The sequence below is a fragment of the Syngnathus acus genome, chromosome 10 (genome assembly GCF_901709675.1).
Source record: "Syngnathus acus chromosome 10, fSynAcu1.2, whole genome shotgun sequence".
NCBI lineage: Eukaryota > Metazoa > Chordata > Actinopteri > Syngnathiformes > Syngnathidae > Syngnathus > Syngnathus acus.
Window position 1 is genome coordinate 21251973 of NC_051095.1, and position 21199 is coordinate 21273171.

The 21199-nt window shown below is 41.0% G+C and overlaps 2 protein-coding genes across 4 annotated transcripts; both read left to right on the top strand.

The window, feature by feature from the left end:
* Window positions 1–2654: 2654 nt before the first annotated feature.
* Window positions 2655–10056, top strand: hprt1 (hypoxanthine phosphoribosyltransferase 1). Of its 2 annotated transcripts, none has more exons than XM_037261927.1 (10): window positions 2655–2858; window positions 5964–6070; window positions 6567–6750; window positions 6844–6909; window positions 7131–7148; window positions 7230–7312; window positions 7629–7675; window positions 7763–7839; window positions 7941–8031; window positions 8280–10056. In XM_037261927.1, the coding sequence occupies exons 1-9, from the start codon at window positions 2832–2834 to the stop codon at window positions 7986–7988; spliced, it is 657 nt and encodes a 218-aa protein (XP_037117822.1). In that variant the 5' UTR covers window positions 2655–2831; the 3' UTR covers window positions 7989–8031; window positions 8280–10056. The 2 variants fall into 2 exon arrangements, with proteins under 2 accessions (XP_037117822.1, XP_037117823.1); XM_037261928.1 differs by lacking the exon at window positions 8280–10056 and having other exon boundaries at window positions 2674–2719; window positions 2814–2858; window positions 7941–8041.
* Window positions 10057–11508: 1452 nt separating this feature from the next.
* On the top strand, window positions 11509–21190 carry pabir2 (PABIR family member 2). Of its 2 annotated transcripts, none has more exons than XM_037263058.1 (11): window positions 11509–12278; window positions 12312–12549; window positions 12631–12709; window positions 12800–12853; window positions 13108–13151; window positions 14006–14060; window positions 14350–14451; window positions 14788–14873; window positions 15247–15311; window positions 15795–15915; window positions 19729–19860. In XM_037263058.1, the coding sequence occupies exons 2-10, from the start codon at window positions 12425–12427 to the stop codon at window positions 15893–15895; spliced, it is 711 nt and encodes a 236-aa protein (XP_037118953.1). In that variant the 5' UTR covers window positions 11509–12278; window positions 12312–12424; the 3' UTR covers window positions 15896–15915; window positions 19729–19860. The 2 variants fall into 2 exon arrangements, with proteins under 2 accessions (XP_037118953.1, XP_037118951.1); XM_037263056.1 differs by having other exon boundaries at window positions 11518–12278; window positions 15795–15891; window positions 19729–21190.
* Window positions 21191–21199: the final 9 nt, after the last annotated feature.

A 21199-nucleotide genomic window follows, 5' to 3' on the forward strand; every position in this document is an offset into this window, starting at 1 on the left:
ACCTGCAAGTGTCTAAAACACAGGTGTCAAACTCAAGGCCCGGGGGCCAGATACGGCCCGCCATATCATTTTATGTGGCCCGCGAAGACAAATTGTGCATCAAATTCGTGTCATTACTAGAATTGCAAATTGTCTTCACTTTTAATAGTATCTTTTTTTTTTTTAAATATTTGACCAGTTTTTACTCGTCTGATTTGAAAACGAGTTATTTGTCAGTTTGTTTTGTAGCTTTTACTGTATATAATATGAGGTGCTCATACATTTATTTGGGTTGACAGTCATAATGGCCCTCCGAAAGAAGCTATGACTACAATGCGGCCCGCCAAAAAAATGAGTTTGACACCCCTGGTCTAAAAGGACTTACTTGTCTCCCGTGTGGTTCTTGCAAAATAAGTTAGTGTGAGCACCACCCTAACATTAACGTTTACTCTTATCTTGAACCTGCTTATTTTTAATCAAAGAAAAACTATTCTGTGGGTTGATCGTTATTCCTCACCTTGTGGGAATACTAAAAGTCGTTTGTGATGATGTTTTACTTGCACCTTTACTGAAGAAATTGGTGGTAGGCTTGCAAAGGGTGGTTTCTCTGAGGCACCGTAGTGGGTGTGTTTTGAAATTGCATATCGATTCACCAATCACCACTAGATGGCATTGAAAAATGTATACACGCTGTGCCTTTAACAGAAATGACCAACCAAATTCAGGGCTCACAAGGCCGCACCCCTTAAATCACACAAATATCTCTGTGTTACACTTTATTTTTGTACATGATCTCTCTCTTCTGTTTAGCACTACAGTGCTATTTAAACTTTTTAAAGAGTTGAAATAATGTGTTGTTGTTTTGGTTGGGAGGGCTGGTAAAGCATTTCAAACGCAAACATTTATTTCATTTATGAATACATTGTACTACTGCTTGGTCATGAAGCGAATGAATCCATCATCATTAAGTCGTCCTCAGACGGGCCTTCCATCGGAGCCTCCAGTTCCCCCGATCCTCCATGCAACCTGCAAGCTCGTCAGCAGTTTACGCGGCCACATCTCGCCCTCTTGATCAATGCCCGTGACGCGTGGCTCCTGCGGACTCCTGCCGCTGGAAGTATAGGATTAGGGTTACCTTTGATCTCTATATTTGTTTAGGCCTTGCAATGCGAGAGTAAGAGCTGTGGGTCGTAAGTCCTCATAGCTCTACTTTGGGCATCTGCAGGCATAAGCCCTTGTCAGCCCATTCACCCCGGTACCTTCAGGTGGTTTACGGTCTGGGGTCAGGCAAGGCAGCACCTGTGGTTTTTGTTTGGAGTGACTTTCTCCTAGATGGGTTGCCTACTATGGCTGAGCTCCTCTGCCCACTATTTACCCATAGCTGGGACAGTGGTTGAGAGGCACCAGGGCATTGTCCACACACCGGTGGGCCTGCACGCCTTCTCTCTGGGGCCCACTGTTGCTCCGAGATCCCCTACAGCAGTGGTCCCCAACCACCGGGCCGCGGACCGGTACCGGTCCGTGGGTCACTTGGTACCGGGCCGCCAAGCCGCACAGAAAAAAAAAAAAATTATCGACGATCAATTAATTCAGGTCAAGACACTCGTCCCGGTCACGTGACATGTTTCCCCAGTCGAGCCCGCAAAGCTAATATGTGGCGACAGGCTAACTAACCAGGCAATGAAGCATTCAAAACTGCTTCAACACATGGAGACCAAGCATCCTGCAATAAAAGACAAACCTTAATCACTTCGGGTGTCATTGTCTCCGATTACGTCTAGATGGGACCGGCTCGTTTCTGAGAAACAAACTCAGTGCTCCCACTAATTCAACGTAATGGTGAGTTTTATTTTTGTCATTTGTACTTGTTTTTATGTCAGTCGTATCATTTTATTTCATCGTATTTATATATTTATTATAAATGTATTATTTATTTATTTATATAAATGTATTATTTATTTATATAAATGCCGGTCCGCGAAAATATTTCTGACATGTAACCGGTCCGTGGCGCAAAAAAGGTTGGGGACCACTGCCCTACAGCACGTGTCAAACTCAAGGCCCGGGGGCCAGATACAGCCCGCCACATCATTTTATGTGGCCCGCGAAGACAAATTGCATCAAATCCGTGTGTCATGACTAGAATTGCAAATTGTCTTCACTTTTAATAATATCTTTTTTTTAAATAATTGACCAGTTTTTACTCATCTGATTTGAAAATGAGTTATTTGTCAGTTTGTTTTGTAGCTTTTGTATATAATATGAGGTGCTCATACATTTATTTGGATTGACAGTCATAATGGCCCTCCGAAAGAAGCTATGACTACAATGCGGCTTGTGAAAAAAATGAGTTTGACACCCCTGCCCTACAGATTTACCCTGGAACCGTGAGGTAAGAAAGAAAGAAAGAAAGAAAGAAAGAAAGAAAGAAAGAAAGAACAGGGAGGGCATCTGGTGTAAAAACTGTGTCAAACAATTTGTGCAAATGACTCACTGTGGTGACTCCTGTTGAGATAAGCAGAAAGTCGCAAGAACAACTCAGCCTTTTTTTGTTTATGTTTTGCCACATAGGCATAAAATATTAATAATAATACGCCTCACAAATGAGTCCGTTGTAAAAGGGGGCGGGTCTCCCAAATCTCGTTCTTTGATTGCTCGCCTCCTACTCACGTCATCGACAACGTTCTTTTTCCACTCGGGTAGAGTGGTGCAACGTCCTGTGAGAGAGCCGGAAGGGTACAGCAGCAACGACGCAGATAGCTTATCCATGTGAGCAGTGACGGTGGGCAGTAATATTAACATTTTTTTTTCTACGCACGATATACTAAAAAGGACCCCCGGTGCGAACAGACATGGCGACATCCGGCCAGTGTGTTGTGGTAGGTCCCCCCTCACCTTACAGTAAGCATGTCAGCATGGTCATGGCCATATGGGTGCAGTCCCGCGGCTCACCGCGCAGCTCGTACGTGGTCGCAACTGTGTTTTATTAGTCGGTGTCTGTCGTCAACGCTCTGTTTGTAATACGCGTCATTATAATGTGTTTAGTGTTTGTCCTGGTTTCAAGCGTTGCCTGCGGCGACGATAACATGCATGCGCTCACCGTGCTTTGTTTCCGTGGCTCAGACTTTGGATGACCAAAAACGAATACGGAAAAATATTGACAAATTAAATTTTATATATACAACTTTGGTCTTCCATATCAGATGTCTTCTTATTTTTCTTCTTATTGTATCGCTACTTCTTTGACACACTACCATTTTGTGGTGTTATTTGTTTTCATTATAAATCAACACTGACGTTTTCATACTCCAACAGCCAATTGCACGAGCCAAACAAGCAAGACCGTTACTTGTACAAATAATACATTGAGTGTCAGGGCCGGTTCTAGGAATGCACATAAGAGGGGGCAGTCAGAAATGTGAAGGGGGCATGTTCTTTTTTTTTTTTTTTTTTTTTTTTTTACACATTTTTAACACTGTTAGTGTTTTCTTCACGGCAGTTGTTAGCTGTGTGTCCAGATCTCAACCTAGAGAAGTGGATTGCACTCTGTCAGGCCTCTACACTAAGACCTGTCCAGCTTGGGTGTCCCACCTGAAGATTAAAGCTTCTGCTGGTATTGCTCTTAGGGTCACTGAGGCACGCAAACCCCCTGACCACAATAAGGTGGCAATCTCTCAGAGGGGGGAACATATAATATGAATGTTATATTAACTATTATTTGAGTTGTCGTTAATCATTAGTTATATCACGGGTCATTACGACGAGTTTGGTGGAGTTTTTACTGCTTCTTCCAACTCCTATCCCGCTGACTGTAACTTGACACTCTCTGGCTGCGTCTTGCCTCATTTGCATACTCACAGTGATTGGATGTTTACGGAGGGGCGTGGAGTCCTGGCAGCAGGCTGTGTGAGGACACACACTGCACCGACATGAGAGAAGAGAGGAGGCTGATTAACGTGTGTTTCTATCAGCGGATTTTTCACTTCTAAAAGTTTGATTCGAGGGGGCAGGACATCTGTTTGAGGGGGCAACGCCCCCTCTTGCCCCTGCGTAGAGCCGGCACTGCTCCAACAGCCAATTGCACGAGCCAAACAAGCAAGACCGTTACTTGTACAAATAATACATTGAGTGTCATAAATAATTCAAACATCATTTGTGTTTCATGCTTTACCTGAGTTTTACATGCATGTTTCAAATTGTTTATTATAATTGTGGCGAGATAAAACTGACAAAATCAATAATACATAAGAAATACTAACAAATGGCCAATCAGAATCCGATATTGCCTTTGACCAACAGAATCATTTTTAAAAACCACATTTGTGAAACAGACCTTGACATAAATGATGGGACCCTTTATGTTTTGTTGCACCAACTTGTGCGGCAATCACTGGATTCAAAAAGATTTATGTAACTATCAATGAGACATTTTTGTATCTGTCAACTGGTATTTTTAGTCAGTCACTGATGGACTTCCGTTTTGTGACGACTGACGGAAACAAGTGTAACGTGCCTCATGAGTGTTTGATGGCGGGGGTGACAACTCCGCTGGGGTGGCTTCAAGCAAAGCAGAGGAGGAGCTCCTCATTGTCTGACAGAAAAAAAGTTTGAATATTGCTGGTCAAGCTGGTCACCATCCTGTGTTTGTGTTGGTTGCTAACTATATATTGGTTCCCATTCTCCAAGCCTTTTAATTTTTAGGTCATCCCGGTTTTACGGTTCAACTTGCTTTGAGATTAACTGGCTCTAGTTTTCAGCAGTGACCAATCAAGGCAATGTCAGTCCAGTAATTGAAATCGTAATTGAAAAAAAATGAACAGTTTTGCAGTCGAGCAATTTTTGATGTAGCTTATGACAAAGCTGCAAACAGGAAACTAAATTATACTGTATTAGGAATGAGTAGTGTAGTTTTATCCATTAAAACATGTATTTACTTGCAGTTTTACTGACAAGCCCCCACAGTAGGCTGGGAAATTGCAAATACACAAAGTTTTTTTTTTATCCAATATATTTGAGCACTGCTATATTTCTTTTTGCATGCAGTTATAAGTCAGCTTTAAATGTCAAAATGTATGTTGTTTTATGCAAAGGGAGGAGTAGAAAGAAAGTAAATCAACTTGTTAAAAAGAGTACCGGCAATTACCGGTACAAGTAAAATGATCATTTGAATTCAAATGCACTTTTGCCATACATGGGATTTTCCTGTGCTGACTTCAAATGTTGTCCCAGACAAGAGTTCACCTCACATTATGTAAGTTCTAAAGTACACTCTCACAGATCATGTGGTCGTGAAGGACATCTGCTGTGTATGTCACCGTTATCTGGATTTGAGAGTGTGTAGCCCGACAGATGGCACGTTTTTGGTTTCATTCACACATGCTTTATAATTGTACCTCTCAACCAATCACATTTAACCGTTAGAATGCACATAAGGAGCCTTCACTACTCGAACTCACAGCTTACTGACAAAAGTCAAAAACGTTTAGTCTTCTTGTGGTTATTCATAGTATTCCCCCAGGCACCTGAAGTTCTGCACCAGCTTCTCAGCTTTCACTTGACACCAGTTAAGTCGCCTGCCTTCATCAGGTTGTGCAGAGCTGGTGGATATTTAACAAAATACAGAAAACATTCATGGGGTTTTAGTAAAATTTATCTATTGTATAGCTCTTGAGGTGTATCCACGTCAGTGGTTGCAATTGGGGTGGAATTTCTTTTCCCCATAATGTCTCAATTGTAAATCCCTTTTGGGTTTTTACAGCCAACTACAACTTTGTTGCGTGGTGAAGTGTCCAATATTTTTATCTCCTTCACAGTGATTATGATTTGTTTGTTACCAGGATTACGTTGAACAATGCACGTGCATTATTTCAGTGGTAAAATGTAGGCATACAATATTGTGCTTAATGACCTTCTGATTTTGTACTGTCCTTTCATCAGATCAATGTAACGTTAAGGAAACAACCTTTTCTCTTGCACTCTTTCAGATCACCGACGAGGAGCAGGGGTACGATTTGGACCTGTTCTGCATACCGAAGCACTACGCATCTGACCTGGAGAGTATCTACATCCCACATGGACTCATTTTGGACAGGTGGTCTATCACATTTTTCAAGAGCTTGCAAAAATGTGATAGCTGATGTCAACCTCTGTTGCTAAGATTTGGGTTTGTCTAAATCAGTGGTTATTTTGTTCATCTTTGTGGTTGTTTTGTTAGTGGAACAAAATTCATCCGTTTTTATCCCTCTCAGGGAGTGGCCATTTTGCCACCTGCTGTCAACTGAAAATGACATCACAGTTGCCAGGTCTCAACGAATGAGCCATGTTATACGTAACGTTTTGGAACTTTTTTTTTACTGCCAGCCATGGCAAAATGGCAAAGCCCGACAGTAAGGCTCATTTATAAAACCGTCGTAGCTCGAAGAGGGCAAACGTCCAATGTGGCCAAACACCTCGCAATGAACATATTTGCTTGCTTGATATAGCTTGAAGTTTTTGTTTTGTGGACCAGACTTTTGCACAATGAGGAACCTCCTGATGACTATAGCAGAAAAGTGAGTTGTCGGCCCCTCTCTCCCATGTAATCCCAGGACAGAGCGACTGGCCAAGGAGATTATGAAGGAAATGGGAGGGCACCACATTATCGCCCTCTGTGTGCTGAAAGGAGGCTACAAGTTCTTTGCAGACCTGCTGGACTACATCAAGGCCCTGAACAGAAACAGCGACCGCTCCATCCCTATGACCGTGGACTTCATTCGCCTCAAGAGCTACTGTGTAATCATTGTTATCAAATGTTTTGTTTGACACAAATTGTATTCCGTTTCGCTTTTCATCTGCAATGGGCCGGCTTGATTCGTGTTCACGCAGAATGACCAGTCAACAGGAGAAATCAAAGTCATTGGAGGAGATGACTTGTCTACTCTGACAGGCAAGGTGAGTAATACATCACATTATAATATTATAAGCACCACTCATTGTCACGCACAGCTGGAGTGAGCCTCCCCATGTTACTATGCAACAAACGGGCACAGCAAAAGAGTGAAGTCAGCACATTAAGATAAAATGTCCATTCAACTCCGAACCACTTATCCTCACTTGGTTTGCGGGAAGATAAAATGTTTCCAATCCAACTCAACTCAATTTCTTTTTCACAGAACGTGCTGATTGTGGAGGTATGTATATGCACTCATTACTCTTGTCCGGTTTCTACTTGAGTACCATTTGATCTGAGCTTCTCTTGCGATGTCTCTAAGGATATTATCGACACCGGGAGGACGATGAAGACCTTATTGGAACTCCTTCAACAGTACAATCCCAAAATGGTTAAAGTGGCAAGGTAATGTAAATCCAAACTCTTCTTTTTACCCAAACCAATAAAATCAAGTCAATAACTTGATTGCAGGGATTAATTCTATTTCTAGTCATTTAAATGAGGAAAAAATACTTCTCTGAAGTAATTCTGTTTGTCGACCTTGTGACTGCCTTTCGAATCAATTGTTGCGGTGTATAAGGAAAAAAAATCATACAAACTCTTGTCGATATTCAAATAAAATAGTTTTTTTTCCACTACTTTTCAATATTTATTGAAATATCCATTTTTTTAATATCCTTATTATTAATTGAGGTAATTTGAATTTGGTTTCCATCTTTAGTTTGTTGGTGAAAAGGACACCAAGAAGTGTTGGTTACCGACCAGACTGTGAGTTGAAACGTTTTGTGCTATTAACAACAAGCATTTGTTTTCTGTGAATTGATCGATCGGATATGTTTGGTGTCTGTGTTTCAGTTGTAGGCTTTGAAATTCCCGACAAATTTGTAGTGGGATATGCGCTAGACTACAACGAGTACTTTCGAGATCTTAATGTGAGTATGTGTTTTCTGTCGATAAAATCTCACCACTGTCTGATGATAACTCATCTCTTAACTACTACATTTCTTAACTTTTGGCTTCTTTTGTGTTTCAGCATATCTGCGTCATTAGCGAAACAGGGAAGGAGAAGTATAAAGCGTGAAGAGCACCTTTATTTTTTTATGGCAGATTTTTTTTTTGAAGACCGGTTTTATTTACGAGACCGTCATATTAAAAAAAATCCTGCCTGCTCAGATTATCCAGGGGGTGGACCAGTATAGTGACGCTTGCCCGTTTTTGTCCCCCCCCCCATTCCAATACTTAGAAGTTTCAGCTTTTGCGACATTCTCTTATTTAGCTCAGATAAAGGCATGTCTGGGCAATACTGTCACGCATTGGCGTGACCCGTACTCTGAACAGCTCATCCCTCCTGCCCCTCCCATCCTGTCAGCAGCAGTCACTATGATTGTCCACATCTGCGCTTTCTTCAAACCTGCTCACAGCTTGTTAGCCGCTCTATAAAGACCCAGCAGGCCCAGCCCTCTGTGTCAGTTCGTTCTTTTGCCCTACCGGTATGCTACCTGTCTGCTGCCCGTTCTGTCGCCCTATCTGTAATCCTCCCTAGCACGGTCTGTTACTCTTCCTGTTACTCTCCCTGTTACTCTCCCTGTGACTCTGCCAGTCTGTTGACATACTTGTCGCCTCCTGTCATGCTGCTCTCAACTAACCCTTTCCCTCCAATAAACCCCTATTTGGTCCAAGCCGCATTTGGTCTCCATGACGAATACAGTATGGATGTAAGGTCAATAGTTAAGCATGGTTAAATTCAAGAAGCTGATTTTCTCTCTTTTTCTTCTCTTCTTACACCACGTCAAATTTTTTGTCAAAATTTAGAAAGACAATAGGGCAACAATGTGGCTTTCTGCTTTTGACTCTTGCACTCGTTTTACTAGATTTTTAAAAAACTGATTTTAGTTGGTTGATAGATTATGATTATTAGTTATGTCAATAAAGGGCCAAAGAAATTCTATCAGATAGTTCTACATTTTAGGAGAAATCACACGCTATCAAGTCAAGTCAAATTTATTTGGATAGCCCTATCAACACACATTGAGCCTGGTGTGTTAGGATTTTAGTGGCAGCAAGCCAGCCCTGCATTTTTAGTTCTTGCCAAAGAGTAAGGGATTCCTCTTTCATCAATAGTCTCTTCAGCACCTATCGACACCGTGAATAATTCTAAAGTAGCATCTTATTGGACCCAATATCTGCTGATGTGCATGATAATGCTGCTAAGGTTTCTTAGAACAACACTGAGGCATTTATTTCTCTATCATCAAAATTGTTACTTAATGTAAATGTCAATCCTTCTAATAACTTAATTGTCGGTCATTAACATTTTCCAAAAACAGGGAAGAGAATGCAACTAATGTATTGGATTTGTGACTGTAGATTAAAAAGCCCACCTCAGCATACTCGTGTTTCCGCAGACATGGATTTGTATATTGATGGATTTTCTTTTTCTATTTAAAAAAAAAAAAGAACTTTTAAAATTTTTTTGGAGGGAGGGTCCTCCATTTTCCCCAATTTTGGGTTGAAATCGAATATTGAATGTTTATCACCTTTTGCAAATATTTGGACGAGGTTAATATTTATTTTTTGTTCTGTCCCCAAATGCATTTTAGTGGGCGTTCATCATATGCTTATTTTTGCTTAGCTCCTTTTGACGGCAAACATTGGGGGTCAACTGTATATTATTAAAAATAGTCCGTATATACTCTTAATACAATTTGCTTAAGAATTGTGGCCATGTGCTTTTGCCCCATCATTGAGTGGTGTTTCAGCAATTAGCTTGTATGATATTCAAAGCAATGCTGCCAACTGGTGTACGGTACAGTATCCCTGCTTCTTTAAATATTTTACAAAAAAATGACTTGTTAGTCTGCTTTTACATCGATGCATACGGTTGACCCCTGCATACTCGCTGTACGGCACCCGCTGATTTGCATATTCACAGAATTTCTTTTCTTTTGTTTCTTCTGTGTCCATATAGTATGTAACCTGTTAAGTCTTTATTTGCCAGTAAATCACAAGGACTCAAAAAAAATAATCAATTGTAGTTTTGTATTAAGTAGGCAGACCTGGCCAATGTGTTCACAATGTATTTTCAACTGGACACAACCAGTGGTGCCATATCTTATGCTGTGCTGCTCAATAAATACACATGCACACCATGACGTGTATTTTAATACGTTTGTCTTTGCTCAAACAGTATGTGAGAATGGAACCAATTATCTTGCTCTCAGATGGCACACTGATGTCTTGTATATTTGTATGATGCTATCAGGGAATATGCATGTTGGTTTTGTGTCATGCGTTCCAACATTATCCAATATTTTCAGGTAAGGCCTTATAACGTGTTTATTATGCACTCATCTTGTTCACGTATACTAGTTATGTGCTTACATTTACAGTTAAACACAAGAAGTTTGGGATTGGTATTTGGCTTTCGGATAAAATTTCAGGAAGAAACAATTGCACCCAACCTGTATAGGTAGACTTAATTTGACCTCTAAACTTTTGAATGCACATGTCTAACTGTTCCATGTTTTAGTACTTTTTGCACAACTTGCTGTTTATTAGTTATTAACATGAAACAGCAGGTGTTTGATCCATTTAAGAGACTACCACATTTCTGGTTCAACTAACATTGGTTTTGATAATTGGTAAACAGTCCTCTTCATTGTTCACATTTTGACATCATAAGACAACACGGAGGACCTTGCCATTGCAGGGCGTTAAACGGGATTTGCTCGGAATGACCACTGAGCTAAGAGCTTTGAGGAGTCACAAATGCCATACAAGTAGATGTCCCGAGAAATTTGCTCATTGTTAGTCAGACCACAACAAAGTAGGAAAAAAGGACGTGCATTCAAAAGTTCCAAAGGTTATAGTGAATTTTAGGTCGTCCTAAAATTCCATCCAAAAGCCAGATATCCCTCACAAGAATAACGTTTAAAAAGATTATTATAGTGTACCAGTGGCTACATGACAAAAAAGCAGTAATTAAAAAAAAAAAAAGCAGTACATGTAGAAATAGAGAATAAAAACCACCAAGCAAAAGGGTCAAGAAGCTGCCTGTCAGTCCGATCATCAGTTTGCGAGAATAAGCTAGGGGAATAATTGCTTTCCCCAAAAAATACAAAAGTTTTTACAGACAGCAAAGATTTTGAAAGCATTTTGATTAGGAGAAGATTTTACGTATATCAAGTACTGCTTGACTTCAAAGTGAAAAGCAATGAAAGTTTCAGCCTCCACTTATTATCAGTATCTGTTACACTAAAATAAACTTTTGAAATTAATATTAGGGTTGTAATTACAGTTATAGTGTGGATATTTGAAACTTCTTTTATTTTGAAAAGTAACAGCAGGTCTTCTGAAAGACTGGGTTGCATTTGTAAATTCTGGAAGTGGTTGTGCGGAAAGGGGGGATTTTTGTAGTCACGCAAATATGTTTCATTTTGAAACATTCGAATGATTGCGTAAAATTTCCAGAATGATTTCAAATCAACACCATCAATATCTTTTTTTTTTTTAATTTTGCGAACCTTTACTTTGATTGTAGACCTTGCGGCTCATTGATGGCGCGTTACCGTAATGCAGAATAGCAACATAAAGTAGAGACTGGCCTTAAGGCAATTCTCCAAGGGGTGTGAAGTTTCCTTATCATGCTAACAAGTAGCTGCTTTGAATCGATACTGTGAGTATCCAATATTTCTTTGGCAAGGAGCTGCACAAGTGGAATAACTTAACTCTATGCTGTATAATTATTCTACTGCTTAGCGTGTTTCACTCGTCATCAACACAGAGCGTTTCAGCTAATGATGAGTGACCCGGCTGTCTGGACATGGCATTACGGTTATTGGCGCTAATGCTAACGCGGCTAGCTACTTCGCCCATTTGGCTAAACTGCTGAGCTACTTGCGGCCGTTGAATCGGCTAATGTTAGCGAGCAACAAGCTAAGCCCAGCATCTCTATTTTAGGAGGATAACCGCGCGTTATCAAAACCGATTCACGCCAAACTGCACTTGACTTGAACGCTCATTGTCTACTTGGTCTCCAGTTTGGGTAATTGTAGCCGCTTCGAGCTACTTCATTTCACGCGCTAGCTTTCAGTGGAACAGTTGTAGTCAGTAGTCACGCTCCTGCAACTATCAGTTCCAGTGAGTGGTCATTGTGCTGCGTTTAGCCATTGCATGCTAATCATCCATCTGGAAAGTTGGTGAGCACGCGGAACATTACGAATAGCGTTAACTCGGACCATCCGTGGATGTCCTGATAATTGCGTTGTGAGGACATATCGTGACAACGTTATTTGATTTGACGGCGTTAAGTTTTCTGCACGGTAGAGTTGTTCAGAAGACGGGCCTCGTTGATTGCGGTCGGTTCCCTCTGACTCTGGAGCCTTTTTTTTTTTTCTTTTTTTTTAAATATTTTTTTATTTCGCGCCGTGCGAAGTTGACGGTTTCCTGGAGCAAACATGTAACGGCTCAGACTTGGCCTTTTGGATCGCAAAAAGAATCGCGTATTAACTTGGCACGATGCACAATTCTGGAGTCCCGTCACAAGAAAAGATGGAGCTAGACCTGGACAGCCCATCTTCCTTAGGTCAGAACGAGGGGCAGCTGAGGAGATCCAACAGTGCACCCATGATTAATGGCCTAAGGTCCTTTTGTTATTTGTTTCAGCGAACATATTTTTTTTATACCATATTTGTCACTGTGCTAAGACAAGTTTGTCATTGCAGTGATAACTCCCAAGTGTTCCAGAGAGAGGTCTTGCGATGCCGCAGAAATAGCACAACAGTTGTCAACAGGCCCAATATGGTACAAAACATTGTTTCAACTGAATTTGATTTTTTTGGGCGGAATTGCAGTACTTCTTTGTAAATGCTCTCCCCTCACCTTTCATCATAGGTGCCGTCGTCGCCCATCCGTGTTCCCAGCACCAGACTTCATCAGATCAAACAAGTAAGAAAAAGAACCTTTGCGACCAGTCGTGTAGTAACATACTATGCATGGCAGACCACCATCTTCCCTCTCAAGCCATAGGGATTAATGGTGCTTTATAAACATGCTAAAGTAATATTTTGGGGTTAACAAGACCGTCGGTTTTTAAATGATCGATCGGTAGTACCAGACTCCAACAGACGTTGACGTGAAGTCGGTAATTGTGTTGTTGTGGTTATGTCAATAAGAATTAACATTTTAACGTGCCGTCGCAGGAAGAAGGCGTCGATCTGATGAACAGAGAAACTGCACATGAGCGGTAAGATAATTTATAGAAGCATCGGGAGGATTTTCTGTACGGGACTTCTTACAGTCGTTTCCCCATGAAAACCCTCAAGAATCAGGTGGATAGTGCCTTTACTTATACCATAGGGTGACCAGAGCGCTTTACCAACCACAAATGTACTTTTTTGAAAACGTAGCAATAACGCTTGCAAAGCTTACTTTAAATTCCAGGGTCCCTCGCTTCTACTCTTGTCGTACGATAGAACCCAGGAATTTATTTTGCCGTGACCAGCAATTCTCCTGTCATCCTCCATGAAAGAAGACAGATCATTGTGTTCAATCTAAATAAAACACTTCCACATGTTTTCCTATTCCCCCACGTTACAAAACAGTAACCGAATGATAAGTATTTTAAATTGTTAGTGCCGAAACATGAAATAATCTCCTATTTTTGAAAGGCTGCAATTTAAACCTTTTTTTTCCCCCCGATTCATTTATTGATTACTCAAGTCCTCATTAGTTGCAGCCCAAGAGCAGATTGTGTTCAACTTTGAATGTCTGACAATTAGCTTTGATGCAATATCACTTTTGAAACTTCTTTTCCACCCAGTTGAGTCCAGTATTCAGTAGAAAGGTTCCCAACCTTTTCATAACCCTTTCGTTTGGACACCGGTTACAGTAGCACGTATAATATGCTAGTGTAGGGTGTTCAGTGCTTGACATCCTTGACTGACACTAAAGAGTTACAATTGATTGACAGAATAGATTCAGAATAGTTAACTCTTGCGATGACGCAAGTTCATTTTACCCTTCGGAACCAAACTGTGGCAAACAGAGGTCATTTTTTTCATAAAGTTAAGCTCTCGTTTTCTTATTTTGTCCACACAGGGAAGTTCAAGCTGCTATGCAAATAAGTCAGTCCTGGGAAGAAAGTCTTAGCCTGGTAAGGAAGTTTCATCACATTGTCAGTGGCACATCAATGTCATTTCTTGGCTGTACTTCCTCATGGCATGTTTGGGCCTCTGGCCAACGCTGCTCGTTTTGTGGAGTTAGCGTCAACTAACATGCTAGATTAATAAAAAAATACAATTACTGTATTTGGGAGCTAACAGGGCCACCAGTCTTTCAAGGTCTGGCTGAGTTGGTAGTATAATACTCCCACATTATTTGGATAACCTCTGTCAGTTTGTGTGATGACCGATGTTCGTTTTCAGTTTGTTTTTTTGTTGTAGAGCGACAATGATTTGGAAAAGTCTGCGTCGTCATCTCCTAAGCGCATTGACTTTGTGCCCGTGTCACCGGCACCGTCACCAACCAGAGGCATAGGAAAAAAGGTACGTCTGACCTTTTAGTGTGTTGCAATGCACATTAACCGATTGTTCTGCCACTAAGTAGAGGAATATTGTACCCTAAACTAACATTTTTCCCCCGATAACCTTATTAATTTTTAAATGCGCGCTTCCATTTTTTAATTTTTATTTAATTTAATGATGGACGTGTTTAGTCTAGCTTTTTTTAGACCACACTTTCACGGTAGTTTGTATTTACAGTGGATATTTAAAAAAAGAATATCGTTGTTGACCTTTAAAATCCAGCCTGTGCAGGAGTCTGAGATTGATTTTGTTTATCTCATCTGTTGCGTGTCAATCGGTGTTCCTTGTTGGGAGCAGCAGTGCTTTTCTCCTTCCCTTCAAATCCTTGTGAGCAGCAATGGCCTCACTCCCAGTCCTATACCAAGTCCAACAAGGCGTTTTGGGTGAGTTCATAGGGATGCCACATTTTCCAACAACATTCGTGTGCTGTTGACCTTCTGTAGTCTGTTTGCTGGCTTCAATTTGATAATGAAGTCACAGTGGGGTGAGAGGGACATAATTTCACAACTGGGGTGAATGTGTAAGCGCTGACTGAATAGCAGCCTCACTTTGCATGTCTCCTGTATACATTTTGTTAAATTTAGACACCATTATGGTCTTAATAGACACACTTGGCCTGTTGCGGGCATGCGGTTTCTTTGGGATACAATATTTTAGGTGATTTATTTTCAATTATTTATTCATTATGGTAGTTGAAGAAGACCCAAGTATCCAGTGGACAGATTGATTTTGTAAAGTTCATGTTTTTACCTACAGCCGACGTAGCCAGAGCCCTATCAACTGCATCAGAGCCAGCATACTTGGGCCGATAAAACGCAAAGGTAAGAATTACCATATGATCAACAATTTTCTTTAAAGCTTTCCGAAGCCTTGAAAAATAATTCATATCACATCGAACTTGTTTTTTTATCTTCCAATAACAAACGTGTGTTTTGAGATTTTGTGCCATAGACCAACACAAAGTAGAACATAATTGTTAATTGAACAGGAAATGACGTACAGTTTTCAAAGTTAGAAATATAAAATTGATAAATGTGATGTGCCTCTGAAATACACACCACTGTAATTTGATCTAAGTAAACATAGATCTGGTCTTGGAAGGCCTCACCAGTTTGTCAGACAACACAGCATTATGAAGACCAAGGAACTCACCAGACAGGATTGGAGATGAATCTTGAGCCCTGGTTCTAAATTTGCCCCAGCCTGAATTATTCAAAACCGGACTATGGATAATCTTCATTTGTTAGTGGACCTGGAGAAATTACTCAAATTAGTTAATTTCGTTGTCGTCTTCTCCCGTGCAGGAGAGATGGAGACAGAGAGTCAGCCGAAAAGGCTCTTTCAAGGCACCACCACTATGTTGTCGGCTGAAGTCTCCAATTTGACAGATCTCGGCTCCTGGTAAGACATCATCAACCGTGACCGATAAATGAAGTGGTTCGAATTTCACTAGAATGTAACTGATGTATATGCTCATATCTTTGGTAAAGCTCTGAACAATGGTGTGTAGAAATTCATCAAAAGTTGCGCAAGAGTCCCTCCAGCTGTTCTAATCCAACACAAGTGCAACAAAATATAAAGTAATGAGCATCTGAACATGTTTTCCATGTGAAATCTCAATTTCTGACAAATCCGATGCTGGTGCCACATTTCAGCTGTAATTGCTGCTTTAATAAGCGTGCTCTCAAATTTACAAATCTTAAATGATAGAAATGATAAATGCCCCACCCCAAATTGGTCCATTTTACAACAACCGAGCAAAAATTAACATTGGAGTTTAAGAAAGAGGTGTTGTTCTGTGCAACCTGAAGGCAAAAGATACTAAACATTGACGAGTGAAAACTATAGATTAGAGCAGAAGCGAAAGTAAGAGTAGCAAAAAGCGCAAATTGAAAATTAGTGCGTAAGTAATAAAAATGTATTTGTATATATACAAGCCCAGCAAATGGTATAATATAAGATTTTCCTTTATTTCTCCCACCCAGGGAAATTCCAGAAATGCAAATGCCATAGTGTGGCTTGTTTCACACCTTACTCACTGTTTTATCTTTAAATCACAAACCAGCGGTATGGTGACTGAAAGGGACAAAAAGACCTCAATACTTTACAGGCTCTCTGGTTAGGGGGCCACACAACTTGACTTGGTGCTGGCAGCTTACGGTCCCTGACAGAATCCATACTGTAAGTTGCATCATTGCATTTGACTGTAGGAATGTCATGAACTACAGTGAAACCCACACTGATGTGGTTTGTTGTTCACGCCCGTCCTATATAGCATATTTTCATGTTGTTGTTTTTTTCGTGTACAGACAAGTCTGAATTTAGACTTGCACGCCTTCACTGCACAGTAGTAACATGTTGTACCGCAACATGCCAGGGCTGCACAAATGGATATCGAAAGAAACACAGACAGTGGCAGAGAGGTAAAGGAGAGTGCAAGCAGGGTGGAGTGGTTGGAGAAAGGTGGCAGGAGTGATTTGTGACCCAAGAAAGAGTGAAGCATAAAGTCTACATCTAAGGCCGTGGTGCGGCTGAGAGACCAAGGGTGTATGCAGACCAGAAAAGTCCTTTCATTTGGTGCGGTTCCTATTCAGACTGTACATTTTGTAATTGAAGTACGTATATACATATCCACGCTTCTGACCATCTGTGCTCCCATTGGACAGCAATGACCAGGGCGGCACACAGCGCACAGACCCGGAATGAAAGAAAACGAGTCCTACGCGCTGCATTCCTGCTCTGCATATTTGTGCTTTGGTTTCGGATCCACGCTGTTTCTATTCACACCTGAAGCGAACCGAGACCACCTGAAAAAGTGGGTCTTGGTCCGTTCCTTTAATCCACACCAGGATTCGTTTGCCTGCACAAAAGGTCCAAACCAGCGTTACAATCGAACCCTGGTCCGTTTGAAGTGGACCAAACAGTCAGGTCTGAATACACCCTTAGAAAAAGATAGGAGGCGGAGCTGGAGGTGGCAGAGATGAAAAAGTTGAGATTCTCTGTCACCGCTCAGGTGGGACAGTTTGGATACAGTCAGAGAGGTGAAATTTAGAAGGCTTGGACACGTGGAGGAGGAATCCGGGGTACATCGGGAGAAGGATGGTGAGGTTGGAGCCACCAGACAGAAGGAGAAGAGGGAGGCCGAAGAGCAAGTTTATGGATGTGGTGAGGGAGGACATGCAGGATGTTGGTGTGTCAGGGGACTTAGTGAGATGGAAACGATTGATCTGCTGTTGCGACCCCTAACGGGAGCAGCCGAAAGAAGAAGGAAGAGACAGAGGCTGCGTTTACATGCAGTCAATAACCCGTTTAAAACCCGAATACAGTGGTACCTCTACTTACCAACTTAATTGGTTCCGTGATCGGGTTTGTAAGTAGAAGGAACGTTTCCCCTGGTAATCAATGTAAAAGCAAACGGGTGGACTGTTCTAATTTTCTGCACTTGCTAAAAAAGACAGACTAATAAATGGTTGTATTCATGTTTTTATTGAAAACAAGTTGCCGCACGGCAACGGCTTTCGTCTTTCACTTAATGCGTGCGCGCTCCTGCAGCAGGGATAACTACTTTGGCTTCACAACGGCTATAGAGGCTTTGCAGTCACGTGGTTTTATCACGTGATTTTGTGTTATGCCGCCATCTTGGCGGTCAACTAGTCAGCTCGTTCCTACGTGTTTGTATGGATTGTCTGATTTCTGCGCTACGTTTTCACCGATTTCTTCCGAATTATGGCTGATTTGCTATCCAACGAAGTTAGGCATTTGGATGAAGACTCCAAGAATCGTCACAGAGAGAAGTTGAACCTTGTTGGCACAACGGATCCGTACCTTTTACCGAGAAGCATGCTAAAATCGCCCGAGCATTTTGCAACAGCCGACCTGCCTGAACGCTCATATCCAGATATTTATAATTACCTCGTCGATTTGTTTTGTAATGGCATTTCATAACTTGACATATTAAAAAACTGAATAGAGTGAAATCATTCAGATACTGTACCTGTCTGTTCAAGTTGCTACCATTTTTATTATTTGTTTATTTTTGCATGATGCCACATCTGATTGGCTTGAAAACTTAACCAATAAATATAATTCAATATTTACATTGATAACGTTTTCAAGCATCATGAAAAAATAAACACAAAATAAAAACGGGGGGGTGAACTGAAGAAATCATCCCATTCCCTGCCTTGCTGCTCTTGCTGCCTTTCTAAAAATGCACCCAGCATTTTCAACAATCATATTTGTATCATCCCATATTGTATTATTTCACATTTTGTGAAACAAATCAGGGGTGAATAGTTTGTTTACATACCTGATATGAAGTCCTCATTGCATATCCTTGTGTAAATCGTAGGTTTCCATCGTTCACGACGAATATCCGCGATCCATTTATCACGTTTTTTCATGTTCGCCGGAAATCTATAGAAGCTAAGATTTGGTTTACCGCCTCGTCTATTGCTACATCCAACAGCACAGCAGGTATCCGGCATTTTTAAGCTCAAATAGCAGCAGATATAACAAGAAAGCGTGTGTGAGTCGTTGACCGGCACTGAAAAGTTGACCGCCATGATGGCCGCCAAGCTAATGTGGGTAGCTTGATGACGTCAGCTGCAAAGCCTCTATAGAGATGTCATAGCTATCATGGCCAAGAGATGTCAATTGAAACAAAGGAGAAGATTATCAAACTCTTAATAGAGGCTAAATCATCACACACTGTTGCAAAAAGATGTTGGTTGTTGCAACCATGACTCACTTAGGTTTCGCCATGCATGATGTAATTTTGAGGTTGGACACTGCATTGTTTGCCAAGGCAAGCCACACTTAGAATACAAATGCCTTCTAGCAGCCAACAAGAAACACTACATATTGGAAATTTCAACACAGTGGTGTTTAAATTTCCGAAAAATCCTCTACTGAGCTACAGTAACACTATATGTTGGTCCTTCATTTCCTATCCAATGTTGCTTTTGTATTAATGTGGATTCCCCAGACAGGTTTTTTTTGATGATGTCAACATTTTGTAATGCTCCTACTTTCAGTTCTCTTCAGAAACACGAAGTAACAGCAGCACAAAATGTTTTTTCGCCTGAGATTTCTGCCTCCGTGGCCCTAAAGATGGTGTTGGGACGGAATCGCGCGTGTGGTGCTGTGTTGAGATTATCGTAGCACACCACGCAGACAATGTCATTTTTTAAAATCTTTTTGGGTAGGGTCTCACCCAAATTCTGTGTTTTCATATAGCCACTCGCCAGATGGTTTGTTGGACGGCAGCCTCAGCAGCGTCTGCTCCTCCACTGACTCCCCAAGCAAAATGGAGGGAGTGTCACCGTCGTCGTCCAGCAACTCTCCCTTTGCTTCCCTCCAGGATTTGTCTCCCAAGTGAGAGCATGATGTCTGAGGAACATCCCAAAACCAGTCTTCTCTGGCCAGGGAACTATTTTCCCCAAAGACCCTTCACCTCAGCAATCCCCAGAGGATTGTGTGCTTTTTAGTGTCCGGATACGTCTGAAGACGAGTTGAAAGCCATGTTGTCGTTCGTGTGAAAGGTTTGAGGATGCTGAGCATAAGCTGCTAGTCTTTGGGATGGATGGTGCTCAGCTTCACTGGCATTAGTTATACAATTACAGTAGCTAGCATTCATATGTTTTCCCTTAGCGATGAGACACAAAGCACTGGACAAAACAAAACAAAGATTTGGATTTGTGTATTTCCGCCGTTGTGCTGGACCTCATTTTGTCCAACAGGCCTTTGTACGTAAAGACTTCAGATCAGATTTGTAAAAAAAAAAAAAAAAAATTAACTTATTGTCTTTCCGTATTGTTTGCTATTCTGTACATATAATAATCTTATGAATAGCTTGTATAGTTTAAAGTTCATATGATGAGGTTAATTGTGACGCCATGCATCTGCGAAAGGAATAGAAGGTAACTGTTACTGTTATACTGTAAACAAGTGTTCCCTTGGTTCAAAGGTGTAAACTGGTGTTTTTGTTTTTTCTTTTCCGCCAAGTGGCTTGATGCCTGTCACATGGCACGTTACCAGGAGGAGCAATGAATAACCTGGTCTTTGTAGTGTTCAACACTAAAGGCCTCTCTAGTTGTACAGATTTGCTTTTTCTTAAAAAAAAAAGTTATTTATAGTAAAGGAAAAACTATATAAATATTCAATAGGATGGTGATAGTCTTCTATCTCAAGTAAAATTGAACATTTGTGTTATTTTATTTGTGAGTGCTATCCAATGCAGTTAACATCCAAATGGCACCAGTGCTTTGTTTTATGAGGCTGCTGTTCCTGCTGTGGTTCATGTTGCACAGGGTATCTTGTTTTGTTCTCGCCCTGTGTTGAAGTCTTAAGTGAGGGTGAAGTTTGACTGGACCTCCCGTCATTGGAAAAATCTTAACAGTACGTTAACACTGCTGTGACTTTTGCACCTAGATTTGTGATTAAAAGTTCCTCCTGCCCCGCCTTTATTTACAAACAAGGATATGATTGTAATCATTCTAAAGGAGTTGTGCCCTTTTTGTTTGCAGTTACACAATTGAATGTCATTTTACTTTATCCAAAATTACAACATGAAAAAATGTTTGCCTGTTTTGTCAATGCATGAGGTTTTCTTAGACACAAATTTAGTGACGTCAAACTGACCTTAGCTTTTTGTTTGCGTTCGTATCAAAGACTAAATACATTATTAATGTCTGTTGTGTTTATGTCC

Coding starts and splice junctions, on each gene's coding strand:
- pabir2 (XM_037263056.1), top strand. CDS start 12,425: ATGCACAATTCTGGAGTCCCGTCACAAGAAAAGATGGAGCTAGACCTG. Junction 12,854..13,107: donor GACTTCATCAGATCAAACAA/GTAAGAAAAAGA, acceptor GTGCCGTCGCAG/GAAGAAGGCGTCGATCTGAT. Junction 14,874..15,246: donor AGTCCAACAAGGCGTTTTGG/GTGAGTTCATAG, acceptor TTTTACCTACAG/CCGACGTAGCCAGAGCCCTA.
- hprt1 (XM_037261927.1), top strand. CDS start 2,832: ATGGCGACATCCGGCCAGTGTGTTGTG. Junction 6,071..6,566: donor CATGGACTCATTTTGGACAG/GTGGTCTATCAC, acceptor ATGTAATCCCAG/GACAGAGCGACTGGCCAAGG. Junction 7,313..7,628: donor AAAATGGTTAAAGTGGCAAG/GTAATGTAAATC, acceptor TTCCATCTTTAG/TTTGTTGGTGAAAAGGACAC.